This window comes from Pelodiscus sinensis, chromosome 11 (genome assembly GCF_052426305.1).
Source record: "Pelodiscus sinensis isolate ZL-2025 chromosome 11, ASM5242630v1, whole genome shotgun sequence".
In the NCBI taxonomy this organism is placed as follows: domain Eukaryota; kingdom Metazoa; phylum Chordata; order Testudines; family Trionychidae; genus Pelodiscus; species Pelodiscus sinensis.
This window is the reverse complement of record NC_143062.1, coordinates 24,961,045-24,974,645: the sequence shown is the minus strand read 5'-3', so window position 1 is coordinate 24,974,645 and position 13,601 is coordinate 24,961,045. Positions and strand designations below refer to the sequence as shown.

The window sequence follows — 13,601 nt, the reverse complement described above, 5'->3', positions numbered from 1 at the left end:
TGCAGAGTGGCATGATTTAACTGTCTGTCCAAACTTATATTATAGAAGTCAAAAAACTTACAAATGTTAAGTTTTTTATTTCTGCATCGGGAAATTCTATAATAATGAATGCAAGATAACACATATTTTTATTTAGCGAATATTTAAAGTCATTCATCAAATTTGCTCTGCAGAGTTTCTGGAAAACCCTAAATAAAGTCAAGAATTTAGTGAAATGTTACTGGTCAATATACTTCATCTTAGTAGTTTTCCAACAGACGCTTTCAGTTTTCTGATCTAAAAGAGGGAGAAATACGCCCAAATGAAATCTAAATTATATCACAGAGTACCTCCTTTGTTAGCTCAGAGTTATTCATAACAATTAGATTTTATGTTTGTAGTACATCAACTAAACAATTTCTATTTTCACATCTAAAAAAACCTTCTAAATTAAAACATTTAGGGAAAAGATGTGAACTTCCATTCATTGGCGTCTGCATTCTTTCTGCATCTGTACTTTAGACACCTGAAAATGTTGGCACTGAATATGAACACTGACCAATTTTCCAGTGGGTTAACCGCATGTATGGGCAACTACAATGCATGTCAGATTTACCTTCCATTTTGAAAGAAAAGTTGTTTTAAAGTGTCATAGGGGGCCTGGCCTCTTGAAGAGGGAATGGGACCAGTTCCCTGAGACTCATTAGCTGTCTCTCAGGAAAGGCTATTTAGCTCACCTGGTTCCATCCGAGGGCAACTCAATTACCTACCAATCCTAGCTATGAAGGGATGTGGCGCTTCACACAAAGGAGTTCAGAGTAGAGAGAGGAAAGGCATCTCTGCAGGCCCTCTCTAGGCTAGAGAAGAGGAACTGCCTGGAATGAGAAAGTTTGAGCAGAGGCAGCCAATGGGAACTACCAAATCCCCCAGATGAAGGGAAAAAACTGTTGGAAGTTCTTTGGGTAGGGCTAAAAGTCTCCTGATAGTGGAAGCCAAGTGCTGCTGCTGAAAATCTAAAAGAACGGTTCTGGGGAATTACCTTGGAGTCAGTTCTGTCTAAAGGAGAGGATTCTGAAAGAACCTAAGAGGCCCAGGGATACTGGGCAAAGCCCTGACTGGATTTAAAGAGAAACGCCCCGGAGGGAGGAACACGAATTATGTGGGATTACTGTTTAGCCCCAGAATGGCGAAGACTTTATCACTGGGTAGGTTTGAAGTCTGTATGTTAATAAATCACCTCCAACAAGAGTGGATTTTCACTGAAAGAGTGATCAGTGGCACCTGTATCAGTGCCTTCTTGCTGCAAGGGGGATCAGGCAACCTCAACTCTTACAGAACAGTGAGTGTTGAATGCAGCCAAAAAGACAACAAACATTTGGTTTTAGTTTGAAACATGTATTTGTTTGATCACCCAGCAGAGGGCAGTGAGACATGTAGTCTTCCTAGTAAATCGGGGTGGGCAATAATTTTTAAAGGGGGGGGCCACTTCACAAATTTTTTAAGTGGCCCTGGACTGCCCCAGAAGGGGTGGAGTCTCAGGCAGAAGGGACAGGGCTTCTGCGCTCCCCCACCAACAGACCCTGATTAGCTTGGGGGTCAGGGAAGCATGTGAAGTTTTTGCCCCCCAGCGCCTAGAGAGAAATGCCAGTTGTTCTGAACAGGTGGCAGTTTCTTCTAGATGTCGCGTGCCCCTGGTGGCAGAAGGAGACTTCACACACTCTCCCTGCCCCCAAACTATCAGGGCCTAGGGGCAGGGCATCAGGCTGGATCAACCCACTTGGTGGGTTGCATCCAGCCCGCAGAGTCTCTCTTGCCCATTCCTGTAGTAGATGCTGAAAGCATTAAATACCTTTCTATATTCAGCCTCAGAGCTTGTCAAGGATGCATGATCCTGTGCTTGCTTCTTAACTGATTTCTAAAGCTACTAAAAGAGCATGATATTTACAATATTAATTCTATGATCTTTTGAGTGAGCTCTTTTTAAACAACAAAGTTTGGACATGGTTTTCCTCTTCATTTGCAGCAAGGTACTCTGGATATTTCCTTTGCTTTCTATTCTATACTTAGCGGACCCTAAGTAAAAAACCATACAGTACCCCTTTTGCCATCCCCACAAAAAATGTTCAGTAACACTTAGTTTTCCTTATTGCCAATGATTTCACTGGCTATTTTTTCCTCCCAGTTAAACCTATTGCCCACTGACAATCATTTTTGCTGGCACAGAATTTTTTCCAGGGTAGAGACAATGAGTAGAAGAAATCTTCCGGTCAGTCTTCACTTTTGGGTCTCCTAGGTAACAAATATTTAGTGTCAATAATGATTTATCAGAAAACACCTCTTAACACACACTTGCTATAAGCTTACCTCTTCATAATCTTTTTTACTCTCTGCCTGTAAGATTGAAGATCTGAAAGATGAGAGAACAAAAAAATTCTCAGGCCCACTTATTTGGAAAAAAAGATCCTAAAATATCTTTTTTATCTGGAGGTACATTTTCCCTTTGATATATGCCTGTAACTTGTACTAATAATACAGGGAGCTATGCATATATATTAAATGGAAACTAGATTTAACTGAAGAAACAAGAAATACTATTTCTATGTAAAAATCAGGCCATCATAGAGATACAAAAACATCGTTTCAAAGTTTTTGATAAAGGGTTTTGGAAAGCACTTCATAAAAGCATTTAAAGTTATTCAGATTACTTTCACATCCTTGTGTGCAAGTTTAAAAGAATAACCATGGATAAACATCAAGGCAAGTTATTATGCAGATTTTTTTAAACATGAAAAGTTAGTCTATTATAAAAATGTATAATAATTATTTAAGTGGTCTCATAGGTTAGCAGAATGTGTTATAGCGAATCAAAATCTTTTAATGTTCAAACGGCAATGGGAATTCAATTCTAACAACATGCTCTATACCACCGCTCTGCTTAATGGTATTGTTCTAAGGTTGAATGTTGGAAATGCAAGAGTACTTTATACTTCATTATCTCTATCACCAATTTATTGCAGAATATTTACATTTCTAATAGAATGCACCATGTACCTGTATAATGGATTTTTGTAATAAGTTATGGTTAAATGTGTTAAAATATGCATATTCTCTTTAGAATGAAATTGCATTACTAAGACATAAGGCTGTGTTCAAATCTTATTTAAAAGTAATTTTCAAGTTTGAGTACATGCTCATCTCACAGATATCACACACAAATCAACAGCTCATTTTCTGAGCATCCAGGACTGTGTTTCATGCCTGACAGTCTAGCCTATAGACATCAGAAATAAGAGGTTACACTTAAAGCTGTATGGAAAGATTTTGATGTTTCTGGTGAATGCTAGATGTTTGAACAGACCATCCCTTTGCAAAAATTGCAACCATTTTTAAAATATGTTTGACATCTCAGTTATTTAGAACTAGACAAACATGAGTAATACTAATAAACATGCTTACCATAGTACACTATATTTATAATGATAAGCCTCTTGTTGTTAAAGTTAAATTCCAAAAGCATTTCTCCAACAATATATGGAAAGCTCTCTGACATGCTAGCACTCTGAGTCTCTCAATACATATTCAGATTTCAGTGCAGGTGTTTTCGAATTATCCAAATAAAAAGTGAGGTGCACACAGTTTGCATAATGAATAACCTATACCCTATATTTTCATCTAATATAATCACTTTATGGTTATGAAACTGTTATGGGAATTGATTATTTCAACCTATCATCAGTAGCTTCGTGTGGCTGTTTATGATACGGTGAAGAAAAAAAAAGACAGTTTGTACGGTTCATTTTTATAAATAATACAAAAACATACACCCGCTCAAATTTTAACTACTCAAAATTGAAATGTCTTTTTTCCAGATAATAAGCATAGTATCATTTAAGATAACACTATCATAAGAATGAATACTAACTTTTTGCCATCAAAAGATGTTATCTGAAAGCAGTATCTTCTGTCCTCACAGTCCACAGCCATCACGGAACAGTTGTCTATGTCCATGACAAGTCCTCCAGCTACATCACCTCTTGCCTGACTCATTAGGTTTCCACCCTGAGTAAAGTAAAACTGTCTGTCCCAGGTGGAAGACACCAGACCAGTCTTACTAAAACAAGAAAAAAAAAAAAAAGACTCCGATTTAGTCGAATACATGTTTAAACCAGACTTATAAATTAGAAAAACACGGGACAGATCAGAAAAACAAGACCTCCAAATCTTATGAAAATAAAACCCAAAAGATTTTCACTCAGAGCTAACAATTTATACAACCGAGCTGGTTTCTTCACAATTTGAACTCTTTTACCTCAAATTAAACAAGTTTAAACAGCCTACAGTTATACAGCAAATTATGTAAAACTGATACACTAGCCAACTGTTAGTCATAAACAATTTAATTAGAAGTAAAGATTAAAATAGTTGTGTTTTATATGGATCACAAAAAAATAAAATAAAATAAAAAAAATCAACAAATCTCCTTTCTTCTTTACTGGTACAGGTTGGACCTCCCTGGTCCAGCACCTCAGGACCTAACCAGTCCCGGATGAGGGATTTTGCCAAAAGAGGAGAGATCATTTGTGCCTACCGCTGCCACCATCAGCCCCCTACAACCACTGCCTGATTGCCAGCCTACAGGATGGCTTCCCCCCGCTGCCAGCCCCTCCACGCACTGGGCTTCTGGACCCACAAGGCTGCCCCGCTTCCTCCTGGTGTTGTCAGCCAGCTGCACTACCGCATGGCAGCCCTGTAGCCGGGGTTCAGCTGCACAGCCAAGCAGCAGCCCTGCTGTTGGGCTCCAGCCCCGCCGGACAGCCTTGCTGCCATCTGGCCCCTCGAGGCAGTTCCACCAGACAGCAAAGGGACTGCTGGGTTCCTGGTTGCACTGCTGGGCGGCAGCGTCACTCCCAAGCTCGCAGCTTCACTGCTGGGCAGCCCTGCTGCCTCCCAGTCCTGCCTGGTACCAGGTGCCGCCCAGCTGTTCAGCTCCAATTTTGTTATTGGGCAGCAGAGGGGCTGCTAAGCTTCTGGTTGTATTCCCAGGCTTCCAGCCCTGCTGCTGGACTCCTGCCCCACCAATGGACCATCCCACTGCCTCCTGACCCTGCCAAGCAGTGTCACTACTGGGCGGCAGCCCTGTTGCCGGGCTCCTGGTTTTGTTGCCACAAGGCAGCCCTGCTACTAGGCTCCAGCTCGGTTGTAGGGCTCCCAGCCACAGCACAGCCCTCCACCAGGGACCATAGATGTTACCGGACCAGAGATCCTGGTTTAGAGAGTCTCAAAGAGATAGCTGTGTTAGTCTATAACTTCTATAACAACCAGTAGTCTTGTAGCACCTTAGAGACTTATATTAGTATCTTGAGCTTTTGAGGTCAAAACCCACTGCTCATCTGAGGATCTAAGTACTGCCCAGGAAAGCTTATGATACTAAATATATATGTTAGTCTCTAAGGCTAGGTCTACACTAGGGGATACATTCAAATTAAAATACACAACTCATTCCAACCACACAAATTGCTTAGCTTAAGTCGAAGAATCTTCAATCGAATTCTGGTGCTGTCCACACTGCAGGAAGTCGAAGGGAGCACACTCCCACTTCAACTTACCTTACTCCTCGTAAGAGCAGGACTACCAGGATCAAAAGGAGCGCCCTCTCAGTTCAAATTAGCATGTCTTCACCAGACTCACTAATTCGAACCACGGAAGATCAACTGCAGCTGCTTTGATCGTCTCTGTAGTGGAGACATGGCCTGCAGAAGCAGGACTATGGCGTCGACGGGAATGCCCTCTCAATTCGAATTCGAACTAGACCCACTGATTTGAACCCTGGAAGATCAACTGAAGCTGCTTCGACCTTCTCTGTAGTGTAGACGTGGCCTAAGGTGCTACAGGACTACGCAGTTTAGAGAGCTTCAACTTGTAGGATCAAGAATTCTTTAACAATAACAATGAATTGTTTTAATCCACTGAGAAGATTTAATTTAGATGTCAAGTATTAATATAACATAGCCAACTAAGGACCTATCACTTTCTGAGACGGGGTGTATCAACCCCGCACTGGCCAAGGCAGGGTTAACCAGGCCTACTGGGCTGGGAAGACCCCTCCCTCGCAGCCCTGCTGGGCATGCTCCAACTCCAGAGGCAGTATAAAGGCTGCAGGAGCAGCTCATTCTGGGCTGGCCAGGGAAGGGGAAGGAGCTCCTGTCTGAGCAGAGGATCAGTTACCCTGCTGGGACCAGCTGGAGCCGCTGCAACAGTTGCTGCTGCTGTGCCAGCCGAGGCCACTGCACTGCCTGAGCTGCTGCAATCACTGCCACAGCAGCTGCAATCTGCAGTCGTCGCCACCACACCAACCGCAGCTGCCATGCCAGCCACAGCAACTGACACCACAGCCTTCGCTGATCCAGGTGGGGATGCCATTGGCCAGAAGGCCAGAGTAGGAAGTAGCCCAGGTCAGGGAATAGGAGTCAGTGGTGGGAGCCACCCACTGCTGTTAGGGCCCTGGGCTGGGGCCCAGTGGAGCGGGTGGGCCCAGCCCCCGTACCTGTGCACCCCTGAGAGGGGAGCAATTCTTGAAAGCTATAGACTCTGCCACTGGGCCATATTTACCCCAGACAGGGCACTAGAGACTTGGCCGCTGGGCCATACTCACCCCCAGACAGGGGGCAGTAAAGACCAGGTCGCTGGGCCATATTTACCCCCAGACACGAGGCAATGAAGACTTGGGCTACGTCTACACTGCAGGCCTCTTGTGCAAGAACTTTTTGCACAAGAGTTCTTGGGCAAAAAGTCCTTGCACAAGAGCGCATCCACACTGCCATGTGCTTTTGCACAAGAGCGTCCATGGCAGCGTGAAAGCTCTCTTGCGCAAAAAGGCTTATTCCTCGTAGAAAGAGGAATAACTCTTGCGCAAAAAGCCCTGTGTTCTTACGATTTACTGTACTTTTTCTTGCGCAAGAACATGCTTGTATTGACACTCCCCAAGTTTTTTGCACAAAAACAACCATTTTTGCGCAAAACCTCTGTAGTGTAGACGTAGCCTTGGCCTTTGGGCCATATTTACCCCAGACAAGGGGCAGTAGAGACTCGGCCACTGGGCCATATTTACCCCCCAGATAGGGAGCACTGGAACTTGCGGGGTGGGGAGACTGATCAATCCGCCCCATAGGGGGCACGGGCAGAGAACCCCGTGACGCTTTCCATCCATTTTATTTCACTGATTCACAGGAAGAGACTGTAAGAGCATACAACCTCTGCAGATCTATACAAGAGGCATATCATAATAAATAAACTGGGTATTGCGCTGATAATACCAAACACTGCAACTTTATCTTTCTTGTTTTGTACAGGTCTTCTCACTTCAACATAAGCTAGAAAAGTTAGCCTATTAAAATAATTCATAGTTCAAATTCAAGGAAGTACTTTAGTTTTTTGCTGCTAACATTAAATAGTTTGATTTTTCTGCCTTTAGGTTTTTGTTGTAAAATTAGTCTGATTTTTATAAAGTTCTCCAAACATACAGACCACAATAGAAACTGGGAACATACAACTTTATAGTTTCAAATAATTTTTAACCAACTGTAAAACCAATAGGTTGTCTTTACATATGTGGAATAACCACATCTCCTTACAGTGGGTAAAAAGCACTCCTTTAAACTGTCTTGCATATTTACAAAAGTCTGTTTAGTATCATGCAAAATATGTTTTCCTTATATTTCAAAAGTACAAACCCTTATTCTACTGTAATCCAAACTTTTATCCTAAAGTTATATTTTACATAGATAATGAGCAACATAATATAGTATTAATCTTCAAATACTGACTTTTTATGCGATTGCTATCTAATAAACATATATTGAACATATACATAATCTCTATATTTCTTATGTAGGCACAAATATCTAGGGAACTAAGTTTAATAAAAGAGCATAATTTCTCTAACTGGGTGGAAATCAGGAGGTTTAGCTCTATTCCTGACTAGTAGGTTCTTGTGACTCTGGGGAAGTCACCTGATCTCTCTCTCTTTCAGTGTCTCCATCGCATTAGCAACACATACCTTTCCTTTAAAAATCACTGAATAAATAATGCATAATGTATTAATAGGTGGACCAATTATTAAACCCAGAAATTAATGCCAACTAATCCACAATTCAAATCTATCATGTGAGGATAATACAAAGAAAGGAAGCATGTCAAGCTCCACTGTGCCTTGTTCAGTTTGACCAATTAAATGTTTACAGTCCAATAGACCAGTTCTTATAAATATCACTTTTCTATCCAATATAGGATTTTCTTTTTAAAAGAGGAAAGTTCTTCTGACATTTTTAAATAATAGTAGGTAGCTTACTTCCTTGCATTAAGATAGCCAGCTTTCCGTGTTAGATTTCTATGGACAGGAAATTTTGTTGTGTCAGGATCAGGTAGATATAATGGATCACTGGCTGCTTCCAAGTCTTCTATGGTCTGCTGCATGGTTTCTACCTCACAGTCCATTTCCCTGCGAACACTAATATAGCATAGCATACATGTGTTATTAATAGAGATGATATAGCAGTAGGCAAACTCAAAGAAAATGAGTGAAGACAATATTAGGCATTAAGGATACAATTAAATAAGAACAAATCTTACTTTTGTACACTTGTGCCAATATTGGTTAAAAATTCTTCCAGCTGCTCAGTAAGATTTTCTGAACCCATTTTAAAGAAGTTTATCTTAGAAAACAGAGAGAGAGAGAAACCATTTATTTAACAAAGCAAACAAAACCTATCTACAGGTTGAAACTCTCTAGTCTGGCACCCTCAGGACCTGACCAGTGCTGAACCAGAGAATTTGCTGGACCAGGAGAGGTCAATATTGTCTAGTAGCATTACCAACATTTCCACTTCTTACTGGGCTCCAGAAGACATCGAGGGGTAAACTAGAGCTAAACAACAGCACAGGACACAGAGTCAGGACTGCGGCTAGAAACAAACTTTATGGGGCCACAAGAATCTTGGCCACATCCATGGTAATTGGACATCTGGCTAACTAAAATAATGTCGGACCACGGATGTTGCCAGACCAGAAAGGTTCAACTTGTATTTCTGTTTTTTTAAAAACATGTATTAAATCCAATTGTAGAAACGCAAAAATAATTGTGGGGACATTCGTCCCCCTAAATCTAAAGATTTTGGTACATGTCCTTCATGCTCCCCAACACCATTCAGATAAAATGTAAACTGAATACAGATGTATTATTTTGCTTTACTGCAGAAGATATTTACATTTAGTTCCTACTTCTAAGTTGGAGCTGTAGAAGAGATGCAGTAGTACTCATATTCAAGCACATGGAAACACTTTGATATGGGGGTAAATAATCCTTTTATGAAGAAAGAAAGAGGAGGATAAATAGGTAATGAAATGTTCTGACAAGGTCTCTATATTAAGCTTGTTTCTAATATTATCTTGATTACAAAATAAAATGTGATCTGTTTGAACATATAATTACTTCCACTGCAACTCCACTTTAAAACACACACTTAAAACTGACTGTATGGGTAATTCTGCATAAAAACAAAAGTAGGAGGTTGGAATATTCTTGGCTTGAGTGACATATATGGAATTGTCCATCGATTTCAGTGAGGGTCAAGGTTTCACAAAGTATCTTCACAAAGCAAATTAAATAAAAGATGACAAGTTCGGTAGCCTAACCAGTGTTTCTCAACCAGTGGAACGATTACCCTTAGGGGTACTCGAGAGAAGTCTGGGGGGTACATCAACACAACTGAAATTTGGAGAAAACTGAATTTTTGTTTTAAGTTTTACAGCACTTTATTATTTTTGTACTTTTTACACCCAAAAATTTAATCTCCCGCCCTGCTACGATTTAAGTTGTTTAAACAAATGTGTTGCAATGGTAGAAAAAAACTGTGTGTTTCTGAAAACTGTAGGTACTTATTTTTTTTAAGGGGGTACTTTTTTAAAAAAGGGGTACTTTATAAAAAAAGGTTGAGAAACACTGTAATATAGTTTATGTAGCGTCAAGGGGTAGCCGAGTTAGTCTGTACAGGATGAATTTAAACAACAAATGGTCTTGTAGCACTTTATAGACTAACAAAACATGTTGATGGTGTCATGAGCTTCATGGGCACAGCCCACTTCTTCAGATGACTGGAGTTTTGAGTTTAGGATGTTCAGATCCGAAATAAATAGGGGAGGAGGGAGGAGGAAAAAAAAGGAGTGAGGCAGGAAACAAGGATCAGAGGGTATGGAAATATCAAAGGGAAAAACAGGAAGGCAGAACTGGGAATCAGTAAGCACCTGAAGATTAGGTATTAAAATGAAGCCGATAAGAATCAAAGGCAATAACAGGAATCTACACAAAGAGCTGTTTGCACCTTCTTTGAATGTTAGGTTGATAATGTCCCAACCAGTGCTATTTTTGTTTAAAAAAAAAAACAAAAAAAAGTGTTGGTTCTCCAGGGGAAAAGTTCTTGAGCTCTGACTGGAGGTGCTGGTACTGCATCTGGAGGTGCCGGTACTGCGTATCGGGCAGCACCAACACAAAAAAAGCACTGGTCCCAACCATCCCTCATCACCAGGGCTCACCGAGCCGCGGCGAGCCCTGCTCACCAGCCACGCTGTCAGGCGTTCTGCGCATGCGCATCGCCCGAACCCGGCTCTTCTGGGATGTAATCTACTTGCCACAAGGGAGTAGATTATATAGATTGTCGAGCCCTGCTCATCACGACTGAGGCTATTAGCATGAGAATTGAACTTGCGGTTGAAATTGTAATTCCCACACCTCTCTGTGTATTTGGCAAGTAGAATTGTTTTGTGACAAGACAGCCACTTGAAGATCTTTTAAACTGTGATTAGGTAAATTAAAGTGTTCCCCAACAGGTTTCTGTATGTTCCCTTTACCTAGATCTGATTTGTGTCCATTGATTCTTTCCCGTACGGACTGTCCAGTTTGTCCAATATTTATAGCAGTAGGGCATTGCTGGCATTTGATGGCATAGATCAAATTGCTGGATGTGCAGTCAAATGACCTTTTGATTTGGTAGCTTATGTTGTCGGCTCCAGTGATGAATTCACTTGTATAGATATGTGGGCATTGTTGGCACTGTGGCTGGTTGCAGGGCTGGGTTGCAGGATGCTTATTATGTGGTTGTGTGGCATAGTAACCAGAAAGAATTAGTTTCAGGTTGGGGGGTTGTCTGTAAGCGATAATAGGCTTTTCTCCCAAGACCTCTGAGGGTGAGGGATCATTTTCCAAGATGGGTTGTAGATTGTGTATAATGCGTTGGAGGGGTTTGGAACTGTGGACTATATGTAATAAGTGGAATTCTGTTATTTTCTCTTTTGGGTCTGTCTTGAAGTACACATCTGGGTACTTTTTTGGCTCTGTCAATCTGTTTTTTTCCCACTTCTCTAAGTGGGTATTTCAGTTTTAGGAATATTCTATAATGATCCCATAGGTGTTTGTCTCTGCCTGTGGGATCGGACCAAATCCGATTGTATTTTAGGGCTTGGGTGTATACAATAGATCGAGAAATGTGTCTGCAATGGAAGCTGGAGGCATGAAAGTAAGTGTAGCGGTCGGTGAGTTTCCGGTATAGAGTGGTGGAAATTTGTCCATTATTTAACTGTACTGTAGTGTCCAGGAAGTGGATTTCTCGTGTGGACTGATCCAGGCTGAGGTTGATGGTAGGGTGGAAGTTGTTGAAATCCTTGTGAAATTCTTCAAAAGTCTCTCTTCCGTGGGTCCATATGATGAAGATGTCATTGATGTAGCGTAAGTAAAGTAGGGTGTTAGGGGGTGAGAGCTGAGGAAACGTTGTTCAAGGTCAGCCATAAAGATGTTGGCATATCATGGTGCCATGTGAATGCCCATGGCCATGCTGCTGACTTGGAAATACAAATTGTCTCTAAATTGGAAGTAATTGTGTGTGAGGAGAAAGTCATAGAGCTCTGTAATCAGATGTGCAGTGGTGTTATCAGGGATGGTGTTTCTGATGGCCTGTAATCCATCTTCATGTGGAATGTTGGTGTAAAGGGCTTCTATGTCCATAGTGGCCAGGATGGAATTTTCAGGTAGATTATTGATGGTTTGAAGTTTCCTCAGGAAATCAGTGGTGTTGTGGAGGTAGCTAAGAGTGCTGGTACCATAGCGTCTGAGGAGGGAGTCAATATAGCCAGATAATCCTGTGGTGAGTGTGCCAATGCTTGAGATGATGGGCCATCCGGGATTACCAGGTTTGCGTATTTTAGGTTTTTCTGGTATTCCTTAGTGGGGTCACAGGAGAGAGGCTTGTAGAATCTGATATTGTCGCCTCCTGTTCATAATCTGTCCTGTTCATGATGACAACAGCGCCTCCTGTGTAGGCCTCTTTGATTATGATGTTAGGATTGTTTTTGAGGCTGTGGATAGCATTGCGTTCTGCATGACTGAAGTTGTATGTTATATGTTGTTGTTTACTGATAATGTCAGCTTGAGCGCGTTTGAGAAAGCAGTTGATGTAGAAATCAAGACTTTCGTTACGTCCGTTGGTGGGGGTCCACACAGAAGCCTTCCTCTTGTGGAATTGGGGGGGGGGATTAGTAAGGTTTATGTATTAATTATAGTTGAATGTATTAATTATATTGATTACCAAAGAATTCTGATTACCACTTTGTGGATTGACAGATTCTTGTCCAAAGATCAGGCTCAATATTATTAAAATTACTATCTAGTTAGAAGCCTGATGTGCACAATTGCAACACTCACGCTTAGGGATGTGAGCAACTAGTCGACATGCTAGTCGACTAGTCGCTTCCCCCACCTTGCTGCCTCTATCAGAAAGAGGCAGCGGGAGGATGGAATTTCAAAGCAGCAGCGCTGTGTGGAGCCCGGGACCAGACTGTGAGTTCCATGCCACACTGCCAATTTGAAATGTCATGTGCAGCCCACGGCCAGATGGGAGTCCCTAGCTGGCCTGGACTGTACGTGGCGTTTTAAAGCAGTAGCACCACATGGAGCTCAGGGTTGACCCCAGCTGACCCTGGCCTCCATGGGGTGCTGCTGCTTTGTAACACCGTGGGCAGCACTGCTTGAGTCCCCCGCTAATCCCATGCTCCCCGCAGTGCTTTCACCCTGGGGCTGTTGCTACATTTCAAAGGTGGAGGTGCCCTTATCAACTAACTGAATAGTTTATGCAAATTGCATTGACTATTTTATTAGCCAATTAATTTAAATTTTACATCCCTACTCACACTCGGAACTCGGTTATATTTCAAAATAATATACTAATACATTTAATAAAGTTACAAACACCAAGTCAGTGAGGTAGATAAAGACTGCAGAATGTAGATCTCCATGTCCATATACTCAAACCACTCCCTGCAGGACAACCTGAAATGTTAGCCATTATCTTCATTATCCCCAGGGGCCAGCTCTCTCCAACTTCCGCAGGCTACATATTGAGAGGGATTTTCTGATTTTCCTTATTTGTATTTCCTCAGACTATTAACATTGAAGGATGCTTATTCCATGGATTAGTATACAGATACTTGTAACTACCATTTCAGCTCATGATCATATTCATCACCTCTTGCATAAGTGGATTTACACTTACTACTTCCATGGTTCCTGTGGTAGCACT

General features: G+C 41.6%; 1 protein-coding gene across 1 annotated transcript in view; it reads right to left on the bottom strand.

Moving 5' to 3' along the window:
- Window positions 1–13,601, bottom strand: part of APPL1 (adaptor protein, phosphotyrosine interacting with PH domain and leucine zipper 1) — a 56,100-nt gene that overhangs the window by 18,815 nt on the left and 23,684 nt on the right. Inside the window, exons 9-12 of the mRNA XM_089781206.1 lie at window positions 8,608–8,690; window positions 8,327–8,485; window positions 3,902–4,090; window positions 2,344–2,386 (exon numbers count right to left, since the gene is read on the bottom strand). Coding sequence (XP_089637332.1) covers window positions 2,344–2,386; window positions 3,902–4,090; window positions 8,327–8,485; window positions 8,608–8,690 — 474 coding nt within the window. The remainder of the gene's footprint in view (window positions 1–2,343; window positions 2,387–3,901; window positions 4,091–8,326; window positions 8,486–8,607; window positions 8,691–13,601) is intronic.